This window comes from Mustelus asterias, chromosome 19 (assembly GCF_964213995.1).
Source record: "Mustelus asterias chromosome 19, sMusAst1.hap1.1, whole genome shotgun sequence".
NCBI lineage: Eukaryota > Metazoa > Chordata > Chondrichthyes > Carcharhiniformes > Triakidae > Mustelus > Mustelus asterias.
This window is the reverse complement of record NC_135819.1, coordinates 34,129,352-34,151,917: the sequence shown is the minus strand read 5'-3', so window position 1 is coordinate 34,151,917 and position 22,566 is coordinate 34,129,352. Positions and strand designations below refer to the sequence as shown.

Sequence of the window (22,566 nt, the reverse complement as noted above, 5' to 3'; positions counted from 1 at the left end):
TTCATGGTTTTGATCTTCCTGATGTTAATTAGCAGCTCAGTGGTGCTAAATTTGTTTAAATCTTCTGCTCACCTCTGCAATAGGTGTTATTGCTGGGAACATGTGAGTAGCAAACTCTAAGGTCTAGATTTTGTGCTGAGGTTTTGTTGCCCTCCATGTCACATGAGTGGCCAAAGTTTCTTCAGGGAGCCACATTGAAAAAGCCCCAACATTTCCCAATCGGTTGGCTCAGTTGGCTGGGTTTGTGCTATGGAACAATGCCAACAGTGAGAGTTCAATTCCCATATCAGCTATTCATGAAGGCTCCACCTTCTCAACCTTATCACTCACCTGAGGTATGGTGATCCTCACATTATAATTCTCACCAGTCAGCCCTCCCCTCCAAGGAGAGCAGCTACAGTCTTCTGGGACTGTGGAGACATGTACATTATGGTGCTGTGCATTTAATATATCCATTGAAATACAAAATGGCATATTATAATTGTCCTCAAGTAACAGAAAGATGCCCAAGGTGGATTTTCTATCACATTTCTCTTGCGAATGTCAGGCGCAAAGGATCACTAAAAGTTTATTTATTAGTCACAACTAGGCTTACATTCACAATGCAATGAAATTACTGTGAAAATCTCCTAGTCGCCACACTCCGGTGCCTGTTCGGGTACACTGAGAAAGAGTTTATCATGGCCAATGCACCTAAGCAGTACGTCTTTGGATGGTGGGAGGAAACTGGAGCACCCGGAGGAAACCCACGCAGACACAGGGAGGACATGCAATCTCCACACAGACAGTGACCTAAGCCGGGAATTGAACCCAGGTCCCTGGCGCTGTGAGGCAGTACTGCCATGGATGATGGGGCAAAATTTGAATTTCTTGGACTGGCTTTCATCTCCCAGTTGAGGTATGAATTGGATCACAGAATGCTAAGTTCAGGTTTTTGACTTGAAAGGCAAATTTCCTCCTCCTTTCACGTGGCCTTTTGGTGGTCGGGAAGGTCTGAGGTACAAAATGTACAGACGCCTTTTCCTCATTGTGTGGACCACAGGAAAACTGCATTTCCTTCCGTGAACAATTTTCGTGTGCTTGTGTGGGTTTTGGAAGCCATAAAAAATAGCACACCTCCTCGGAGAGTTCATGACCACTGGGGTGAATGGGGGCTTTTGGGAATATTCTGCGGCATGGTGGCGCAGTAGTTCTCACAGCACCAGGGACCCGGGTTCGATTCCCGGCTTGGGTCACTGTCTGTGTGGAGTTTGCACGTTCTCCCTGTGTCTGCATGGGTTTCCTCCCACAGTCCAAAGGTGTGCAGGTTAGGTGGATTGGCCATGTTAAATTGCCCCTTAGTGTTAGGGGGACTAGCTAGGTTAAATGTATGGGGTTATGGGGAAAGGGCCGAGGTGGGATTGTGGTCGGTGCAGACTTGATGGGCCAAATGGCCTCCTTCTGCACTGTAGGGATTCAATGATTCTATGCAAGTGTAAATGTTTTTGATACCTTCATGTCATGATGATTTGCTGTATTGTAACATAAATGTGTTTCTTAATGCAGTGATTGATCATAGGAATCTGTCCTGCAAAATTTGACCCTTACATTCACCGCCATTGTGTAAATGCTGACATGCATTACAAGACCTTTTCCATTGAAAAAAGTGCCTTAGAATGTAAAGTCCTGTCCCCTTCTGTTATCATGTCTTATAGTGTGATTTAAATTGACAGACAGCTTTATATGTTAAAAAAAACATACTTTTGGAAGTTACAAAACATCTCTGCACCTGTTCCTTTCCATTGAATGCCAGGCAAAATGGTTTGAAATGGAAAAGGAATACCATTCCATTCTGTCAGTTTCAGCAAATGCAACCAGAAGCTTTTGTTATGACAGCTGTAGCCATCATGAATGCTTGGTAGTGTCTCAAAAGCTGTATTGGCTTCAGCTACCTAGGTGGTCAATTGATCCAAAAATGATTGATACTTTTAAGCAACTATAATAACAGAATATACCTTTGATGTGATTTCTTATTTGTTGACAAGTTAAAAGGTGCCATCTCATTTATGATCTCAGTCTTGGTCATGCCCGAGTAGTGGAAATAGTTTGGGGCCCTTGCCTTCTTTTCTCTATGTTCCAAATTATACGGCGGAGAATACCGTTGTTGGTGCCAGTGGCTTCAACATACTATCAGCCTTTGCTGATATTTGGGAAAATTACACTCACTGTTTTGTACCTGCTGGTTTTATAAGCAGACTATAGTTTAGCACAACACAAAATTTCCAGTGTTGTTATAGATACATGAATGGGCCAGACTGGTGTAGCAGATTACACCTTAATTTGCAAGTTACTTTTCTGCTGAGCACGGAGTGTTACCTAAATGAACTCAGCAAATTGCTACATTTAGTACAACAGGGAAACTTTAAAGATGGTGCACTGTTTCACTCTATGTTTTATTAAATGGGAGCACTAACACTTTTTTTAAAACCAGCGATTATAAAAACTTAATACAATGGCTAATCCCCCTAACCTACATATCCTGGGGCAATTCAGCATGATCAATCCACTTAACCCATACATCTTTGATTGTGGGAGGAAACCAGAGGAAACCCATGCAGACACAGGGAGAATGTGCAAATACCCATGGCTGGTTCTTGGTGCTGTGAGGCAGCAGTGGTAACCATCGTGTCAATGTGCCACCCTAATTGGATAGCTCTTTGAAACAGCACAGGCACAATAGACTGAATGGCCTCCTCTTGTGCCGTGTGGTCCTATGAGTGACAACAGAATAAACTAAACCTGGCCAGAAAACACATCCACAAGTGCTGGTGGGGAAGAAGGAACAACTCCGGAGTCTTTTAACAGGTGGTTTCGACATTGTGATTGGGATGAGAATGAGAAATGTACCTTTTATTGGATGACAAAGTAGATGGGCTACTCATTCGTGAGAAAGGAATATGAACCTTCGTGTATTAAGGGAAACAGAATCTGCGGCACAGTGGTTAGCACTGCTGCCTCACAGCGCCAGGAACCCAGGTGGCTGTCTGTGTGGAGTCTGCACATTCTCCCCGTGTCTGCCTGGGTTTCCTCCCACAATCCAAAGATGTGCAGGTTAGGTTGATTGGCCATGCTAAATTGACCCTACTGTCAACGGGGATTAGCAAGGTAAATACGTGGACTTATGGGTAATAGGGCCTGGTTGGATTGTGGTCGGTGCAGACTCGATGCGCCAAATGGCCTCCTTCTGTACTGTAGGGATTCTATGCTGCAGGTTTGATAAGAATGTTTTTGAAGCAGTCACAGACAAATGGAAGATGTACACATTTTATTCCATGTGTTAAGTGATAGCCATATAATTTGGACCAGTTACATTGTTGAATACACCTGGTAACATCTCAGCACAATTCATGTACGAGAGAACATAAATAATTCTTGCTGCAATTGGCTGATTTGCAGCATTGCTGACTGCAGTCAGCCTTCCAATTACAGATCCGTCAGTTCCTTCTGAATATTCCACAGGGTCTCAGCACTCTTTCTCAGTTGGGCCACCTCATCGTCTTTCAGTCTTTGGTTAATGACATCAGTCAGACCATTAGCACTCAGGACACACGGCAGGCTCAAGAAGACCTCGTTCTCTATGCCATACATGCCCTGTGGGGTTAAAAACAAATTGCACAAATCACTGGCAAAAACCACTTTGCATTTCCCGTAAAGTTTATTCATACATACACTGCTCTTACCAATTGGAGATACAATTTGTGCATTTAGCAGATCTGGGATGGGAGCTTACCGGCTCATCATGCCAGTTGATCAGCGTGGCAAGACGGTATGACAGGGCGGGCAGCGAAAAAAATCAGGTTGGCACCCGGTTTCTCACCTCCCATGGTCTTGCTGTTTCTACTGGCGAAATCAGCCTCACGCTCGGTAGAGATATACTCCCAGTATTATGTGTATAGTGTTTACAGTATACTGGGAGATCAAGGCCCCTGCACAATGGCACCCCTAAAGCTCAGCACCTGGCCTCGTGGACATGCTGAGACTCCACCAACCAGTGGTGAGATTCACATTACGGCCTCTGTATTGCACAGAGTGCCTTAAATTACTATGATTTGCCCCGCTGGTTTTTTCAGCAAGGAAACCTCCCATTTTCTCACCCGTTTTACACTTAGAATTTTTTTTTTGGAGTAAATTCTGCCCTTAGTGTCAAATATTGCCCCACACGCGAGAGAAAACCAACAACCAAGATGGTGAGCAAAGCTACAGGATGGTTTAAAAAAAGAACCCACACCGGCTTCTACAGTCAAGACATCGCTTTTGGAAGTTTAAAAATTTACAGGAGATATGCAGAAGGACATCTGCACTGCAAGCACTTGAATAAAATGTCCTATAGCTGGCACAATAAAACAACTGGAGCTGGGGCAGAGTTCTCCTCGCAGGCATGTTTAAAGTGTGCACTAATCAGGAACATCAGTTGCTCTCATCAATGGAAATTCCTTCCAGTTGGTGGCGTGAAATATTGTGACATGCAGAGCCTGACAATATTGAATCAGCTGTCCATTGTCCAACAAGCCTAAAACTTTGCCTCATTGGATTAATAATATGAAAAGGGCCGATATCATAGAAATCATAGAAACCCTACAGTACAGAAAGAGGCCATTCGGCCCATCGAGTCTGAACCGACCACAATCCCACCCAGGCCCTACCCCCATATCCCTACATATTTACCCACTAATCCCTCTAACCTACACATCTCAGAACACTAAGGGCAATTTTTAGCATGGCCAATCAACCTAACCCGCACATCTTTGGACTGTGGGAGGAAACCGGAGCACCCGGAGGAAACCCACGCAGACACGAGGAGAACGTGCAAACTCCACACAGACAGTGACCCAAGCTGGGAATCGAACCCAGGTCCCTGGAGCTGTGAAGCAGCAGTGCTAACTACTGTGCTACCATTACGGGAATGGTTGTCAGTGCAGGCTCGATGGGCCGAATGACCTCCTTCTGCGCTGTCGGGATTCTATGATAAATTAACTTGACCTGAATTAATGGCAAAATAATTGGCAACCTCAATTCCAGATATCAGATCTCCACACTGATACCTCCATTTGACAAGCGCTAAATTACAGTCCGATAATTCCAATTTTGTCCACGTGCCAAGACTGAAAACAAATATGGCAATATCATATGACCCAATCCCTCGACTTTAAAATATTCGTGATGTTATACCAATCTATTTCAAAAGGTGCATCAGAGCAAATCCGGTGAAGATCTGTGAATACTTGAGAGCAGATACAGTCAAGCACATAACATTCAGATAATCCAGATATGTCAAAAATCTTCACAACATTGTTGCACTTCCCCCATCTAAAGCATATACATTATTTTTTTTTAATACAGGTGCTACAAATGTGTCAAATATTATTCTATTGATTGCAAATCAGATATCATGAATAGTGGACATTAACGGCTAAATAATTTGGCTATCACGAGGCATACAGCTGAAGGGAATGTACTATTAAGACAAGGGGAAGGAGCACAGTTTGATGAATGCTTTTCCCATCGTACATGTTAACCAAACTCAGTTTAACCAAAACTTTGTAGCATTTCCGAAAAACTAATGGGTCATCAACTCTGGTTAGGGTGTTGCACACCGTCAACAATCCCTCCTTCCTTGTTTGGTCGGCATTAATAATACAGCTTGTGCGTGTTCATCCAGTCTGAGGCTAATCAAGAGCAATTTTAAACATGTAGTCCTTTTAATCTGCACCTTGCTATCAGTTTACCAACAGTGAAAACTTAATGTGAGCGCTGTCAAAATTGATTAAACCCAATACATAATTTAGTGAGCTTTAGTTGCTTGAGCAGACCACATAATTGCGGCAGGAAAAAGCACATCATGCAAACAATTCCCATTACAGAGAAAGAGGCGTAGAACAAGGATTATTGAATGACTGCATAAAGAAAAGCATCACTCAAACCCGCAATTATAACAAACCACAGTGGAAGCAGCACAGCAGAGTCACCTTTGGTACAATCTAAAAATAAGGGTACAATAGAATTCAATGGCTATAAATGGAGATGATGTGGAGATGCCAGCACTGGACTGCGGTAAACACAGTAAGAAGTCTCACAACACCAGGTTAAAGTCCAACAGGTTTATTCGGTAGCAAATGCCACTAGCTTTCGGAGCGTGCTGCTCCTTCGTCAGGTGGAGTGGTAGATGTGCTCACAAACAGGGCATACAGAGACAAACTCAATTTACAGAATAATGATTGGAATGCTAATCAAGCATTCATGGGCATTCAGCCTCTGATCTTCGGGTAAGCGTTCTCCAAGGCGGCCTTCACGACACCGCAGGGTCACTGAGCAGAAACTGATAGCCAAGTTCCGCACACATGAGGACGGCCTCAACCGGGATCTTGGGTTCATGTCACACTATCTGTAACCCCCACAACTTGCCTGGACTTGCAAAATCTCACTAGCTGTCCTGTCTGGAGACAATACACATCTCTTTAACCTGTGCTTAATGCTCTCTCCACTCACATTGTCTGTACTTTTAAGACTTGATTAGCTTGATTAACATTCCAATCATTATTCTGTAAATTGAGTTTGTGTCTCTGTATGCCCTGTTTGTGAGCACATCTCCCACTCCACCTGACGAAAGAGCAGCACGCTCCGAAAGCTAGTGGCATTTGCTACCAAATAAACCTGTTGGACTTTAACCTGGTGTTGTTAGACTTCTTACTGTATAAATGGAGATGTCAGTGTGGAGAGATCCCAACACGAACTATTAAGTGCTCGAGAGTCACCCAAGTTACTATAAACCAGGTAAGATACTAAATGAATGGCTTATTTCATACCTGTACCATGGTGGAGACTGGGTGAATGCGTTTCAGATTCTTCACAATGGATTCAGTCAGTTCAGCAACACTGAGACCAATGGCCCAGTTGGTGTATCCCTTCAGTTTAATCACTTCATATGCACTAGCAAAGAACAAGAGTTTTTAAAAATCAGCCATTTGTATACCTGAGAAAAGCCACTACTGTAAGTCTGTCAGAAGTTCCATGAAAGGTACGAACTAGAATTAATGATGCTTTACAGCACTATTCAATATAGAACAGACATTGTGCATACCATCTATGTTCCTAGTCATGGTGGCCGCTTTTAAATGCTTTCCATTTATCTATTGACATTAAAGATTCCAAACTTATCAGTGTCAAGGTCTTACACCTTATATTACTGATAGCAAGGTTTTATTAGACTATTCATATCGTGGTGAGATAAATGGGAGCCTTCGGCAATGTAAACTTCCACGTTTCTCTACTGGAGCTATCAGCATAGAAACATCACTTTTATACACCAACAGCACTTAGTCTAAAGTTGGCAACACATGTTAGAGCTTGGGTATGATGCCCCTTCCCCCCCCCCCCCCCCCCCCTCTCCCCCTCTCCCCCTCAACCACCGATGCACAGCCCCAAGCAACACCTTGAAGACAGATTCCGTCAGGGCAATAAACAATAAAAAAATGGAATTAAAGTCTAATGATGATCATGAAACGATTGTCAATGGTCATAAAAACCCACCTGGCTCTTTAGAATCTCTACAGTGCAGAAGGAGGCCATTTGGCCCATCGAGTCTGTGCCGACCACAATCCCACCGAGGCTCTATTCCAGTAACCCTGCATATTTACCCTGCTAATCCTCCCGACACTAAGGTCAATTTAGCATGTCCAATCCACCTAACCCACACATCTTTGGACTGTGGGAGGAAACTGGAACAGCTGGAGGAAACCCACACAGACACGGGGAGAGTGTGCAGACTCCGCACTGATAGTGACCCAACGCTGGAATTGAACCTGGGTCCCTAGCACTGCGGGGGCAGCAGTGCTAACCACTGTGCCACCCCTAAATATTCTTTAGGCAAGGAAATCTGTCATTCTTACTCAGTCTGGCCTACATATGACTCCAGATCCACAGCAATGTGGTTGACTTTCAAAAGCTCTCTGAAATGGAGGGCAGTTAGGGTCGCCAGTGATGCCTATGTTCCTTAAATGATTTCTTTTTAAATTCAGTAGGGAAACTCAGGAAGCACCCCCTCAGACAAGAGGTAGTAGAAATCTGAAATTCTCTCTCCTAAAAACTTAGATGCTAGTGGACAATTGGAGCTGGGAGAGAGATTGCTAGCTTCTTCTTCAATAAGCATATAAAGGGAAGCTGATCTACAGATCAACCATAATCTATCTGGTTTGAAGGGCTGAATGGCTTATCCTAATCTTATGTTCACTATTACAACAGAAGCTATACTTCAGCAGTACTTAGCTGGATGTGCTAACTTTTGGGATATGAAAGCTGATATAAATACAAGATCTCTTTAGTCCATGTTTAAAAATTTTGTATTCTTGCAATTTTAATTTTGTGCCTGCTTAGATGTGGAACAGTAACCAATCTGTAACCGGAACAAGTCACCTGGTTACCTTTAACTGAATCATATACATCTGTTCGCAAAGCAATTGCTAGTATGAGCTACTGCAATGATATTGGTTCCCAAGTACATTATCTTCTAAATCTCTATCACTTTTTGATCTCTTAGGGAATCAAGGGTGATGGGGAGCAGGCAGGAAAGTGGATTTGAAACCTAAGATCAGCCATGGGTAGCAGCGTGCTTAGCATTGTTGCCTCAGCGCCAGGGACCCGGGTTCAATTCCTGCCTTCGGGGACTGTGTGTGGAGTTTGCATGTTCTTCCCGTGTCTGTGTAGGTTTCCTCCCACACTCCAGGTTAGGTGGATTGCCCCTTTGTGTGCCAAGATATGTAAATTAAGGGGATTAGTGGGGTAAAACATGGAGTTCCGGGGTTAGGACCTGGGTAAGATGCTCTGTTGGAGAATCAGTGCAAGCTCAATGAGCCGAATGGCCTCCTTCCACACTGCAAGGGTTCTATGATTCTATTAAATGGAGAGTGGTCTACCCTTGTCCCTATCTCATGTTCTTCCATATCCTGACTCTCATTTCTGGATTGCTGGTTAAAGCTTCATGAAAAGTCAGGGCTCAGATACCAGCACTCATGGGATAAAGGGGGAGGTGGCTAGATGGGTGGAGAACTGGCTTGGTCACAGAAGACAGAGGGTGGTAGTGGAAGGGTCTTTTTCCGGCTGGAGGCCTGTGGTGTTCCGCAGGGCTCTGTATTGGGACCTCTGCTGTTTGTGATTTATATAAATGATCTGGAAGAAGGTGTAACTGGGGTGATCAGTAAGTTTGCAGGCGACACAAAATTGGCAGGACTTGCAGATAGTGAGGAGCATTGTCAGAAGCTACAGAAGGATATAGATAGGCTGGAAATTTGGGCAAAGAAATGGCAGATGGAGTTCAATCCTGATAAATGCGAAGTGATGCATTTTGGTAGAAATAATGTAGGGAGGAGCTATACGATAAATGGCAGAACCATAAAGGGTGTAGATACGCAGAGGGACCTGGGTGTGCAAGTCCACAGATCCTTGAAAGTGACGTCACAGGTGGAGAAGGTGGTGAAGAAGGCATATGGCATGCTTGCCTTAATAGGACGGGGCATAGAGTATAAAAGTTGGGGTCTGATGTTGCAGATGTATAGAACGTTGGTTCGGCCGCATTTGGAATACTGCGTCCAGTTCTGGTCGCCACACTACCAGAAGGATGTGGAGGCTTTGGAGAGAGTACAGAGGAGGTTTACCAGGATGTTGCCTGGTATGGAGGGGCTTAGTTATGAGGAGAGATTGGGTAAACTGGGGTTGTTCTCCCTGGAAAGACGGAGGATGAGGGGAGACTTGATAGAGGTGTATAAAATTATGAAAGGCATAGATAGGGTGAACGGTGGGAAGCTTTTTCCCAGGTCGGTGGTGACGTTCACGAGGGGTCATAGGTTCAAGGTGAAGGGGGGGAGATTTAACACAGATATCAGAAGGACATATTTTACACAGAGGGTGGTGGGGGCCTGGAATGCGCTGCCAGGCAAGGTGGTGGAGGCGGACACACTGGGAACGTTTAAGACTTATCTAGACAGCCATATGAACGGAGTGAGAATGGAGGGATACAAAAGAATGGTCTAGTTTGAACCAGGGAGCGGCACGGGCCTGGAGGGCCGAAGGGCCTGTTCCTGTGCTGTATTGTTCTTTGTTCTTTGTAATACGTTTTCAACATTGTCCTATGATGATTATTTTTACAAAGACTTGATTTTGTACCTATCCACCACCATTTTATGGACATCTTTCCAGTTCTCCTTGTCCTGAGCAGTTCCGATATCAGGGTTAAGCTGCTGTAGTCCAACTCCTGCCACATTGACACCACTCCAAACGGCAACTGCAAATGAAAAGCATCTGAATGTAGACAGTTTGTGCAACGTTGTTCCATTGATCTTCTGACAAACTGTCACTGAATTGCAGCACTTGGCCATATGTTAGAAACATACGGTACAATATATACAGACATTCAACAGAGCAATTCCCTTTTATTAATTACTTACTTAATATTTTCATGCAAATGACTGCTTGTATATCAAACATCAGAAATGCTTGGATAGCAAATAAAGACAAGCAGTTAACAATAAGGAACTAAAACAAACCTCCCTCTTACGCTAAACAAAGCTTTCTGACAAAAGGGTAGGAGTAAATTTTCCAGTCCCATCTACATTGGGAATTGTTGTGGGCAGGATGGACAATTGAAAGGTCTGTTGACTTCAGGCAGGAATTTCCAGGCCTGGGTGGGTGGGACAGGAAAATCTCACCCATTAACTTGGTTTCTCCTCTCCACAGATACCGCCAGACCTGCTGAGTATCTCCAGCATTTTTTGTTTCTATTTCGTATTCTCAACATCTACAGTTTCTGCTTTTGGCCAACACACACTGTTTTACAAATTCACTTATTAGCTCCTTAAAAGTTAAACTTACAATCAGATTAAATGACACAAAATTAACTGCCACACAGCCAATCTTAACATGAAGCAGGTTTGGATGGACAGGATGGGTAGTGTGCAAAATGCAACTTGCTGGCTTAAATGTTAAGGTCTGGGAAGTTCAGGCAGATGGGGTTGTTTTATGGTACCAAAAGGATGTAAGCAAGCAGGTCATGGGGAAAAGAGTTTCTATGGGGTTCTCCCCACATAGAATAACCTGGAGTATAGGGCGGGGAAGTCCTCAGCTGGCAAGGGTTCACAGTTACAAGCAGACTGGCCATGCAAAATTGCCCCTTTGTGTCCAAAGATTTATCAGTTCGGTGCATTTGACATGGTAAATGCATGGGGTTATGGGGATAACCACAGTAAGAAGTCTCACAACACCAGGTTAAAGTCCATCTGACGAAGGAGCTCTGCTCCGAAAGCTAATGGTATTTGCTACCAAATAAACCTGTTGGACGTTAACCTGGTGTTGTGAGACTTCTTACTGTGCTTACCCCAGTCCAACGCCGGCATCTCCACGTTATGGGGATAAGGCAGAGGGAAGGGCCTGGGTGGGATGCTCTTTTGGAGAGTCGGTGCAGAAAAGGTGGACTGAATGGCCTCTTTCTGCCCTGTAGGAATTCTATGATAGCTTATATCAAAAAATAGTTTTGTAGGAGGCTTTTACTAATTGGTGACAATTTAATTCCTCCAAAGTTTATTCTTTCACGGGCTGTGGACATTGCTGGCAAGGCCACCAACTGTCATCTATCCCTAACTGCCCTGGAATTGAGTGGTGCTAGGCCATTTCAGAAGGCAGTTAAGAGTCAACCACATTATTGTGGATTTGACACATGTAGGCCAGACCAGGTAGGGACAGCAGATTTCTTTGCTCAGTGACAAATCAGTAAGACTCTCATGGTGACAATTACTGTGACCAGCTTTCAATTTGCAGATTTTATTAACTGAATTCAAATTCCTCCAGCTGCCAGGGTGGGATTCAATCCCGTGTCCCAGAGTATTAAACTGCTCTTCCGGATTGTTACTCTCGTGACATTAGCATTAGGCCACGGCTCCCTCCATTTATAGTACTTTGATCTAGAGAATCTGGTGAACTGGTGCAATGACGACAATCTCCCTCTCATTGTCAACAAAACGAAGGAGATGGTCATCGACTTCAGGAAGCGTAGTGGAGAACATGCCCCTGTCTACATCAATGGGGGTGGTCAAGAGCTTTTAAGGTGTCCAGATCACCAATAACCTGTCCTGGTCCTCCCCCCCCATGCAGACACTATCGTTAAGAAAGCCCACCAACATCTCTACTTTCTCAGAAAACTAAGGAAATTTGGCATGTCAGCTACAACTCTCACCAACTTTTACAGATGCAGCATAGAAAGCATTCTTTCTGGCTGTATTAAAGCTTGGTATGACTCCTGTTCTGACCAAGACCACCAGCCTCCCATCCATTGACTCTGTCTACGCTTCCCACCGTCTCAGCAAAGCAGCCAGCATAATTAAGGACCCCATGCACCCCAGACATTCTTTCTTCCACAGGGAAAAAGATACAAAAGCCTGAGGTCACGTAACAACTGACTCAAGAACAGCTTCTTCTTTGCTGCCATCAGACTTTTGAATGGACCTATGTCGCATTAAAGTTGATCTTTCTCCACACCCTATGACTGTCCAACACTACATTCTGCACTCTCATTTCCTTCTCTATGAACAGTATGCTTTGTCTGTATAGCGCGCAAGAAACAATACTTTTCACTGTATGCTAATACATGTGACAATAATAAATCAAATCAAATGCAGAAAGGATTTACAGAAATGGTTCCAGGGTAAGAAACTTGAGTTATGAGGATAGATTGGATAGAATGAAATGGGGAATAGGGCTGGGGAGTCCGCAGCTGGGAAGGGTTCAGAGTTACAAACAGGAGACAGGTTGTAACTGCCCCATCACCTGTGACGATGGGGTTAAAATCGACCCCATGTGATACAAGTAAAAAGGGGCATGGTTTCCGTTGTGCATATCAATTCTGGACCACAGGATTTAACCATTTTTGCCTTACCACTGGAATCTCCATGTTCACCGAGCACCCAGCCATGGCAGCTAGACGGATGGAGACCAAGCTTTTCAGCCATCAGGTAACGGAATCTGGCAGAGTCTAAATTACAGCCGCTGCCAATCACACGGTTCTTTGGGAAGCCGCTGATTTTCCAAGTTAGGTAAGTCAGGATGTCAACTAGAACACAAACAGAAAACACTTTGCAGTTCAAACTGATCACAATTACTGCAAATGCAACATAATGGTATGATTCAATAAAGTAATTCAGTCACAAATGGGTTTAATTAAATATATTAACACCCTTTCTGAAAGGAATGAAGACTGGGATGGATTGATATTGCATTTTTCACAGCCATAGGATGCCTCCTAGTGCTTTGCAGCCAATGAATGTTTTTGAAGTGCAGTTGTAACATTTTTGGGCTGTCTGTGTGTGTTTAAAATAACATGTGAAGGAAGAAGGCAGAGAAATATCTCCTCACCCCCAGCCCTCCCCAATGTCTGAAGGGAAAAATCTAGGCCCCATTCTTCTTAAACATACGGTTGCAATCTTCCAAAATTCCGGAAAACTCCCAGTGAATTGGGAATCCGCAAATGAAACGCCATTGTTCAAGAAAGAAGGGAACCAAAAAGCAAGAAACTATAGACCAATTTGTTTAACACATCTTTGGGAAAATGCTAGAGTATTATTATTAAGGAGGTAGTAACAGGACAGTTGCTTGGTAATGCAGAACTTCCTTACGACTGAAAAGAGAGACACATTGCTGGAGTTTTTCATCTTGTACTCATTAGGTCAATGCAAGAATGCCAAAGTTCAAACAAACACAACAATTTATACAACAGGTGAAAGAGGTACTGATTGGCTGGCAAGTTGATTCTGATTGGCTGAGATATTAGAATTCAATGGGAACTTTTGGCTTCCCAACTCCCAGGGTATTTCAAAAAAGCTGCAAGGTTTCAACCAACACCCTTTCCTCCTGTAGTACAAGTTGATGTGATCATTTGAAATTTGGTATTCTTGCTTTTGTCCTGATGAGATGAAAAACTTCAGCAACATGTCTTCAGTAATAGCAAGACATTCAGAAAATCAAAATACAAATCAGACAAAGCCAACCTGGTTTCATGAAATGGAAGACTAGTTTGATAGACGCATTAGAGCTCTCTGAGGATGTAAGCAGCAGGGTGGATAAAGGGATACCGGTAGATGTAGTGTATTTGTTTTTTTGCAAAAGGCATTCAATAATGTGCCATTATTGGGCAGTACAGTGGCACAGTGGTTAGCGCTGCTGCCGCCTTACAGTGCAAGGGACCCAGGTTCAATGCTTGCCTTGGGTCACTGTGTGGATTTTGTACATTTTCCGCATGTCTGCTTGGGTTTCCTCCCACAGTCCAAAGACGTGCAGGTTAGGTGGATTGGCCATTAGTGTCAGGGGGATTAGCAGGGTAAATATGTAGGGTTACGGGACAGGACCTCAGTGGGATTGTTGTTGGTACAAGCTCAATGGGCCGAATGGCCTCCTCCTGCACTGCAGGGATTCTATGATAAAAGATTACTATGCAAGATAACAGTTCATGGTGTTGTGGGTGGTATATTATACCGGTTGTTGCTCATGTCGAACGTCATAGCTGTCGGACTTGGAAATAAACGTGTCATTAACCATTCTGCCATTACCTGGGTTGGAAACCACAATGATTGTGCAGTCAGGGCTGTGTTTTACAATCTGAGGGATGATGAATTTGAAGATGTTCACATTCCTCTGGACCAAATTGAGACGGCTCTCGCCCTCTTGCTGGCGAGCGCCAGCGGTAACAACCACCACCCGAGAATTAGCAGTTATTGCATAATCTGCACAAATGGAAAATAAGGTTAAATTACAAGAGCAAGGAAGGGTCAACAAATACAACAGGCAAGTTACAATTCTCTGACTTGATAAGCTTGACTTTAAAACACTTTTACCTGCATTTTTGAACTCAGAAGGAAAAGCTAATTATTTCTTGCCATTCTTATGGTACCAAATTACCTTTATCAGCCAAAATCTTTGGAGTTTTGAGGAACAGGCTGCCATGAAGAAGATCCATCATTTCTCCCTTCAGTTTGTCTTCCAGAACATCAACCAAGGCAATCTCATCGGGGAGTTCCTGAGAAAAGGTGTGGGGTTTTGTTAGGATGCCATCTTTTCTTTACAACCTAACTGGGTTATGTTTGATCACGCCAGTTCAAACAAACTTTCAAAGATTTGCAATGAGAGACAGGCTTAGTCCAAGCAAATGGGTGGCACAGTGGCACAGTAGCAAATACCGCTGCTTCACAGCACCAGGGACGAAGATTTGATTCCAGCCTTGGGTGCCTGTGTGCAGTTTGCACTTTCTCCCCGTGTCTGTGTGGGTTTCCTCCAGGTGCTCCGGTTTTTTTCCACACTCCAAAGACGTGCAGGTTAGGTGGACTGGCCATGCTAAATTGCCCCTTAGCGTCCGAAGATTTATAGGTGAGCTGGATTAGATATGGTAAATGCATGGGGTTATGGAGATATGGCAGAGGGAAGGGCCTGGGTGGGATGCTCTTTTGGAGAGTCGGTGCAGAAAAGGTGGGCTGAATGGCCTCTTTCTGCACTGTAACAATTCTATAATGATAGCTTATACCAGACAATAGTTTTCTAGAGGCTTTTACTAATTGGTGACAACCATGCCAAATTTATTCTTTCACGGGCTGTGGACGTTGCTGGCAAGGCCAACAACTGTCATCTAACCCTAACTGCCCTTGAATTGAGTGGTGCTAGGCCATTTCAGAAGACAATTAAGAGTCAACCACATTATTGTGGATTTGACACATGTAGGCCAGACCAGGTAGGGACAGCAGATTTCTTTGCTCAGTGACAAATCAGTAAGACTCTCATGGTGACAATTACTGTGACCAGCTTTCAATTTGCAGATTTTATTAACTGAATTCAAATTCCTCCAGCTGCCAGGGTGGGATTCAAGCTCATGTCCCAGAGTATTAAACTGCTCTTCCGGATTGTTACTCTCGTGACATTAGCATTAGGTCACTGGTTCCCTCCATTTATAGTACTTTGATCCAGAGAGTGCAGAAGAGGTTTACAAGAATGGTTCCAGGGATGAGAAACTTGAGTTATGAGGATAGATTGGAGAGGTCAGCACTGGAGATCATTAGGCCAAGAGGAAATTTGATAGAGGTGTTCAAAGTCACGAAGGAAAAATACGTCTTCACACAATGAGTGGTTTGGATCTGGAATACAGTGCCTGGAAGTGTGATGAAAGCAGGTTTGTTGAGGCATTAAAGGTAATTTTAGATAATTATCTGAAGAGAAACAAGGTGTAGGGTTACAGGGAAAAGGCAGGGGAATGTCACCAAGTCATAATGGAGAGCCAGTGCAGGCACAATGGGCCAAATAGCCTCCTTCTGCACCGTAACAATAGCATGGTGGTTAGCACTGCTGCTTCACAGTGCCAGGGACCCGGGCTTGATTCCCGGCTTGGGTCACTATCTGTGTGGAGTCTGCACATTCTCCCCATGTCTGCGTGGGTTTCTTCCAGACGCTCCAGTTTCCTCCCACATTCTGAAAGACGTGCTGGTTAGATGCACTGACCCGAAGAGGCGCTGGACTGTGGTGACTGGGGAATTTCACAGTAACTTCATTGCAGTGTTAATGTAAGCCTTACTTGTGACTAATAAATAAACTTTTAAAATTCTGTGACAGCTGGGAGTGACATTGAATTACCAATGTTATGTGGAGGGTTGAGAGGAATTGGCTTGTTCTCCCTAGAGTAGAGATGGCAAAGGAGAGATTAGAGGCAAAATTATGAAGGGCCTTGCAAGGAGGAGAAACTGGTTCCACTGACAGGTGAAAGAGTGACCAGAAGGATCGTATATTGAGAATGGTGGAGATTAGATTATTTTATTTAAATGCAATGTACTGTTAAGTCCTGTGCTCTGCTTGAAAGGAAGTAGTAGTCCATTTCAGAGAGCATTTGAGAGTCAACCACATTGCCATGAATTTGGAGTCAAATCTAGACCGAGTAAAGATGTGTGAATATTAGTGAACCAGATTTTATTTTTACAACAATCCTTTCATGGTCATCAGACCTTTATTGCTGTAGTGGGATTTGAACCTGGGTCCCCAGATCTTGCCCTAGATCTCTGGATTGCTAGTCCAGTGACAAAACCACCAAGCAGCTGCCTCCCCTAATGGCCTCCTCCTGTTCAGTATGATCCTATAACTTGGTAACCAGTGAATTAAAATTTCCAGAAGCTCTGACGAAGAGTCATCCAGACTTGAAAGGTTGGCTCTATTCTCTCTCCACAGAGGCTGTCAGACCTGCTGAGATTTTCCAGCATTTTCTGTTTTAGTTTCGGATTCCAGCATCCGCAGTAATTTGCTTTTATTTTAGTAAACGTCTATGTTGGGATCAAGTTAGTTAAAATTTATAGCCAGTTTGCAGAGCCGATTTCTCCAATTCAGATGTTGCAGCATGCCTCAGTTCAGTGCTGTAAAATTCAATTATGCCATTATAGGAACCACATTAAAAGACAAAGAGGGCACAACTTACCCTCAGGAGAATGCTAACGGCACAGGCCATCCCAACCTGGCCCACACCTACAACGGTGACCTTATTTCTTGAAGCATCAGACTTCTGTTGAGAGACTGGCGAGATAAGTTTCTGCAGTACAGTTGCCATGTTGTCTTACTAAATAAAAAAAAAGAACGGTTTATTGAGAGAATGAAAACAAATCTAATGCCAAAGTATTTTTAAAATAGGAAAGAAAATGGCCACAGCCTATCAGCGGGTTTGAATAAATTGCCCTGTTAGTTTTGCTGCTAGTCCCAGCCAGGCTTAGGGGGAAATCTTTCACTTAAACAAGAACATGTCACGTGAATAGTTCATCTGCTGGAGAATGGCCTGCAGCACAACTATAAAGAAACCATTATGGTACAAAAGTAGGTTTGCAATAGAGCCTAAGCCATGGTCAAATTGGCTGAAATTCATACCATTATAATGCATTGAATTTTGATTTTGTAAATCCAGAGAAGGAAATTCCTTCCATTTCAGGCAGCCAATGTCAGTTTTAAACATTCCTCCAGTGAGGTGCAGGGGTGGAAAAGTTAACTCCCTACATTCCACTTTTAAAAAAAGCTGTACAGCATTTAGAATCATCCGGAGGCGATGGGAGGTGCTGTGGAGATAGAATTCTTTCTTTATCTCTTCAGACAAAACTGCAAAAATGCAATAGCAGATGTGGGGAAAAATAAAAAAATGTTGCACCATCCTGAGGAGGACATGGTTATGCATGCGATATTCTGTGAGCACAATATAGGTTCATAGGGTGGCACAGTGGTTAGCACTGCTGCCTCACAGCACCAGGGACCCAGGTTCGATTCCCAGCTTGGGTCACCATCTGTGCGAAGTCTGCACGTTCATAGAATCCCTACAGTGCAGGAGGCGGCCATTTGGCCCATCGAGCATGCACCGACCTCAATTCCACCCAGGGCCTATTCCCCTTACTCTACATATTTACCCTGCTAATCCCCCTGACACTAGGGTCAATTTAGCATGGCCAATTAACCTGCACATCTTTGGAGTGTGGGAGGAAACCGGAGCACACGGAGGAAACCAACGCAGACACGGGGAGAATGTGCAGACTCCACACAGACAGTGACCCAAGCCGGGAATCGAACCTGTACACTGGCGCTGTGGGGCAGCAGTGCTCATCACTGTGCCACCATGCTGCCCATTGCGAGGGGGGGAGAACAAACAACGAACAAGAGAAGCATTGAGAAGAGAAACATTCTCCCTGTGTCTGCGTGAATTTCCTCCAGGTGCTCCGGTTCCCTCCCACAGTCCGAACGACGTGCATTGGCCATGCTAAATTCTCCCTCAGTGTACCCGGACACACGCACACGCACGCACGCGCGCACGCACGCACACACGCGCACGCACGCCTCCCCGCCAGATCACAAAGCAGACCCACCATATCTTACCAGCCTGATCTGGAAATGAACACCAGCCCACGAGGTGAACTGCCCATCTTTTCCGACAGATTTGTTTCTCAAACAACGTTTAGGAGTGGATGTATTTTGCCAGCATGGAGTTAGGCACTGTATGCATTCACTGCTTTTAAACACACACACTGGCTGTTTGTTCATTCCTGGCATGGGAAGTTGGTTCTACCTTATGACCTTGTAGGAAAGTCAGTCTCATTATTTCAACCCAGGACAAAAACCGCCACCAAGTTAAATACAACTTCTTCTCAAGTCAAAAAAAAGTGCAGTGTTAAGTTGCTAGATTTGTGCGAATGTCATTTGCCTCTTTCTGGATACCCCAAACCAACACAAAAATATATCTCATCCACTTTATACATTTGTTACCTCCAGGCTTGATGCTCTATTCACTCTGCCCCTGGATGCTTTTGATGGCAAATTTAAAACAAAGACTTTCAGTGACCGGGAATTAACATAGCTCACCCTCCACCTCTTAAATCTCTGCTACCCCTATCCCAACTGACAATGTTCCATTCTGAGCTCACTAACTTAACATTGGATTCCAGAACAGTAGTGCCTCAATTTTAAACTTTCCGTCCCAGTGTTCAAATACATCTGTGGCCTTGCCCACCCACCCCCTTCTCCCCTCCCAGCTCTGTAATCACCTCCAACCTTCTACATTCTAGGGGATTTACACAATAACTTCATTGCGGTGTTAATGTAAGCCTATGTACGACACTGACAAAATAAAACTTTTTAAAAATTCCTGCCATTCTGGCCACGTGCATTCCTGACTTCCTCTGCTCCAGCAGGCTGCTGCCAGGATCCCAAACTCTGGAATTCTGTCCCTAAACCTCACTGCCTCTCCCTTCTCCTTTAGTTAGTTTTTAAGGAGCATTGTAAAGTTTATTTATTAGTCGCAAGTAGGTTTACACTAATACTGCAATGAAGTTACTGTGAAAATCCCCTAGTCGCCACACTCTGGCGCCTGTTCGGGTACACTGAAGGAGAATTTAGCGTGGCCAATGGACTTAACCAACACATCTTTTAGAGGAAACCAGAGCACCCAGAGGAAACGCACGCAGACAGGGAGAGAACGTGTAAATTCCACACAGACAGTGACCCAAGGTCAGGAATTCAACCCGGGTCCCTGGCGCTGTGAGGCAGCAGTGCTAATCACTGTGCCAACGTGCCGTGCCTATCCTAACTGTTGGTCAGCGTTATTATTTGTTTTATTTGATCCAATTAGGCAGAGGGATGTTTACTACATTAAAGGCGTTATACAAATGTAAGTTGGGACAGTCCAAAGAACATTGTTATATCTTATCTTTCTGTCAAATGGGATTGTCACAGTAACTTCATTGCAATGTTGATGTAAGACTACTTGTGACACTCATAAAACTTTAAACGCTTAAACTAAACAAACACTAACACCTGTTTGTAGTCTTAAGTTTGTCCTTACTGCCCTCGCCCCCCTCCCCCCCAAATTTAGACTAAATTATTTTGACAATTTGGTAAAAACTGATAAATTAATTGCAATTTTAGCCAGGAAAACCGTGTCGAGTTTACAACAATGAATATACAGCACAGAACACAGTTTCAAAAGGCCTTGATAAAGCAAGCCTGCATGTGGATCTGCAAGGTGACATTCAGCACAAGCTTCCTGTGACCAATAATTGAGCATGAGCGGGTTGGAACCGTGCCAACAATTACAACGCTACCTTCCCAAGAAAGTGCAATCTTAAATTTCTCATGTCAGGCTGAAGTACTTTTTTGAAAAAGTTGAAAACTTTTCAACATCTCCGGAAACCCCATTTTAAACCTGTGCCCATGATACAGGCAAACACAAAATGGCATAGAGACAAATGGAAAACAATGCACATTTCAAATCGATATTTGCTGCCAAGCTTGAGGCAATGATGGAAATAAGTGATAACCTGCAAGTTAAAAGAACACAAAACTACTAAACATGCTTTTAATGGCCTTCAACTCAGATATGGCCTCTACATGTTTTTCCTCTTTCTCAATGACTTATTTACTAGTTACAACCCGTCTGTAACTGACCCAGTTTCTCCTTGTCCTCTCCCTTTATTCAAGGTCAGGATTGAGCACTGGAAATAGTTGTAGCGCCAAACAGCCACTGCTCTCCTCGGCAAAATCAACCATCCACCAAATAACAGCACCAATTTGCCCCCCACAACATACACAGATAATAGTACCAATTTACCCCCCAATACAAAAATAATAGTACCAACTAACCCCCCACTAAATACTCCATAATAGCACCAATTTACCCCCCCACTAAATATACAAACAGCAATTTACCCCCCTACTAACTACAATAATAGCACCAATTTACCCCCCCACTAAATACACAATAGCACCAACTAACCCCCCACTAAATACACAATAGCACCAACTTACCCCCCACTAAATATACAAATAATAGCACCAACTAACCCCCCACTAAATACACAAATAATAGCACCAACTAACCCCCCCCACTAAATACACAGATAACAGCATCAATTTACCCCCTCCACTAAATACACAAATAATAGCACCAACTAGCTCCCCTCCCCCCTCAATACACCACGCCTCTATTTCAGGTTTCTTTGCCTCCCGTTGCAAATTTCAGATTACCCGCAAACTTCAAAACTTACAATTCCTAACTCCCCCGCGCCAGAATAAAAATTCCCAATGAAGACAGTGTTGTTTTAAGACATGGAAAAAAACAGTGCCAATGCTGCCACGTTAGCAGGACGAAGTCGTTTTGTTTGTTTCTTTGCACATAGTAGTTACTTTAAAGCGACAGGGAAAAGTAAAATCAAAGTTATCAGCATAAATGCTGCCAATTTTACTTTTTAAACCCAAGAGTTCCCTTTTTGAAAAGGTCAAAGTGGGAATGAAGTTGCAACATTTGAGTAGAGACACGTACCAGGGATCTCCAATTTCCACTGCTGCTCCTCTCCACTGGCTTTCTGTCTATTGTGTTTCTTGCTGCAGAGAATGAACTTTTGGCAGCTTTTCAGTTCCATGTGACTGGCCGGGGAACGTCACACTGGCTTGAAGGAAGGACCAAGAACCTCATCCAACAGAGTGCTGCTAGTCTGCCCAACTCCTCCTCATCAAGTGGGACTTGTTGCAAAAATAATGCAAACTCTTGTTACTTATATATTCAGTTTAACTTATGCGAGAGATTATTTCCCCCCCCACCCAACCCAACTTGTTTTAGCAAAAGGGGTGTGTTTGTAATGTGTGCCCACACCCGACCGGATGCTTAAAAAAAACTCTTCTTTACAAATAGAGCAACACATTGAACTGTGTGACCCTGAATTAGTTGTTCACTGCAGCAAGGTCTGTCACTGAAAACTCGCAGCTTTAGTTTGTACAGTCTAATTCGGGCAGATTCTTGAAGAGAGAGAGCCTCCCCTGATTTACTTGTGACACAGATGTAGTGATAGATATATTTTATCTCTTTCGCTTCCTTTGTGTGTACTGTAATGAGACGATTCGGTGTAGGGTTCTGCTTTCAAAGTGCCTGTCTTTTAAATTTTAACATTGCTAACTTCTTCCCCTCTGCTTTTGGATTGCAAATTCCTCTTGCCCCTGTGCTCAAAG

At 43.8% G+C, this 22,566-nt stretch overlaps 1 protein-coding gene across 1 annotated transcript; it reads right to left on the bottom strand.

Moving 5' to 3' along the window:
- Nucleotides 1-3,289: 3,289 nt before the first annotated feature.
- Nucleotides 3,290-22,139, bottom strand: ldhba (lactate dehydrogenase Ba). Its single transcript, XM_078235317.1, has 8 exons — nt 21,884-22,139; nt 17,516-17,653; nt 14,971-15,088; nt 14,622-14,795; nt 12,956-13,129; nt 10,195-10,312; nt 6,843-6,966; nt 3,290-3,630 (listed from the first exon to the last, which is right to left on the bottom strand). The coding sequence occupies exons 2-8, from the start codon at nt 17,642-17,644 to the stop codon at nt 3,463-3,465; spliced, it is 1,005 nt and encodes a 334-aa protein (XP_078091443.1). The 5' UTR covers nt 17,645-17,653; nt 21,884-22,139; the 3' UTR covers nt 3,290-3,462.
- Nucleotides 22,140-22,566: the final 427 nt, after the last annotated feature.

Bases quoted from the DNA above. Each gene is read 5' to 3' on its own strand.
- ldhba (XM_078235317.1), bottom strand. From the start codon at position 17,644: ATGGCAACTGTACTGCAGAAACTTATCTCGCCAGTCTCTCAACAGAAG. The intron at 13,130-14,621 runs GTAATGGCAGAA...TTTGTGTTCTAG, and splicing joins CATTGTGGTTTCCAACCCAG to TTGACATCCTGACTTACCTA. The intron at 3,631-6,842 runs GTATGAAATAAG...TTAACCCCACAG, and splicing joins CAGTCTCCACCATGGTACAG to GGCATGTATGGCATAGAGAA.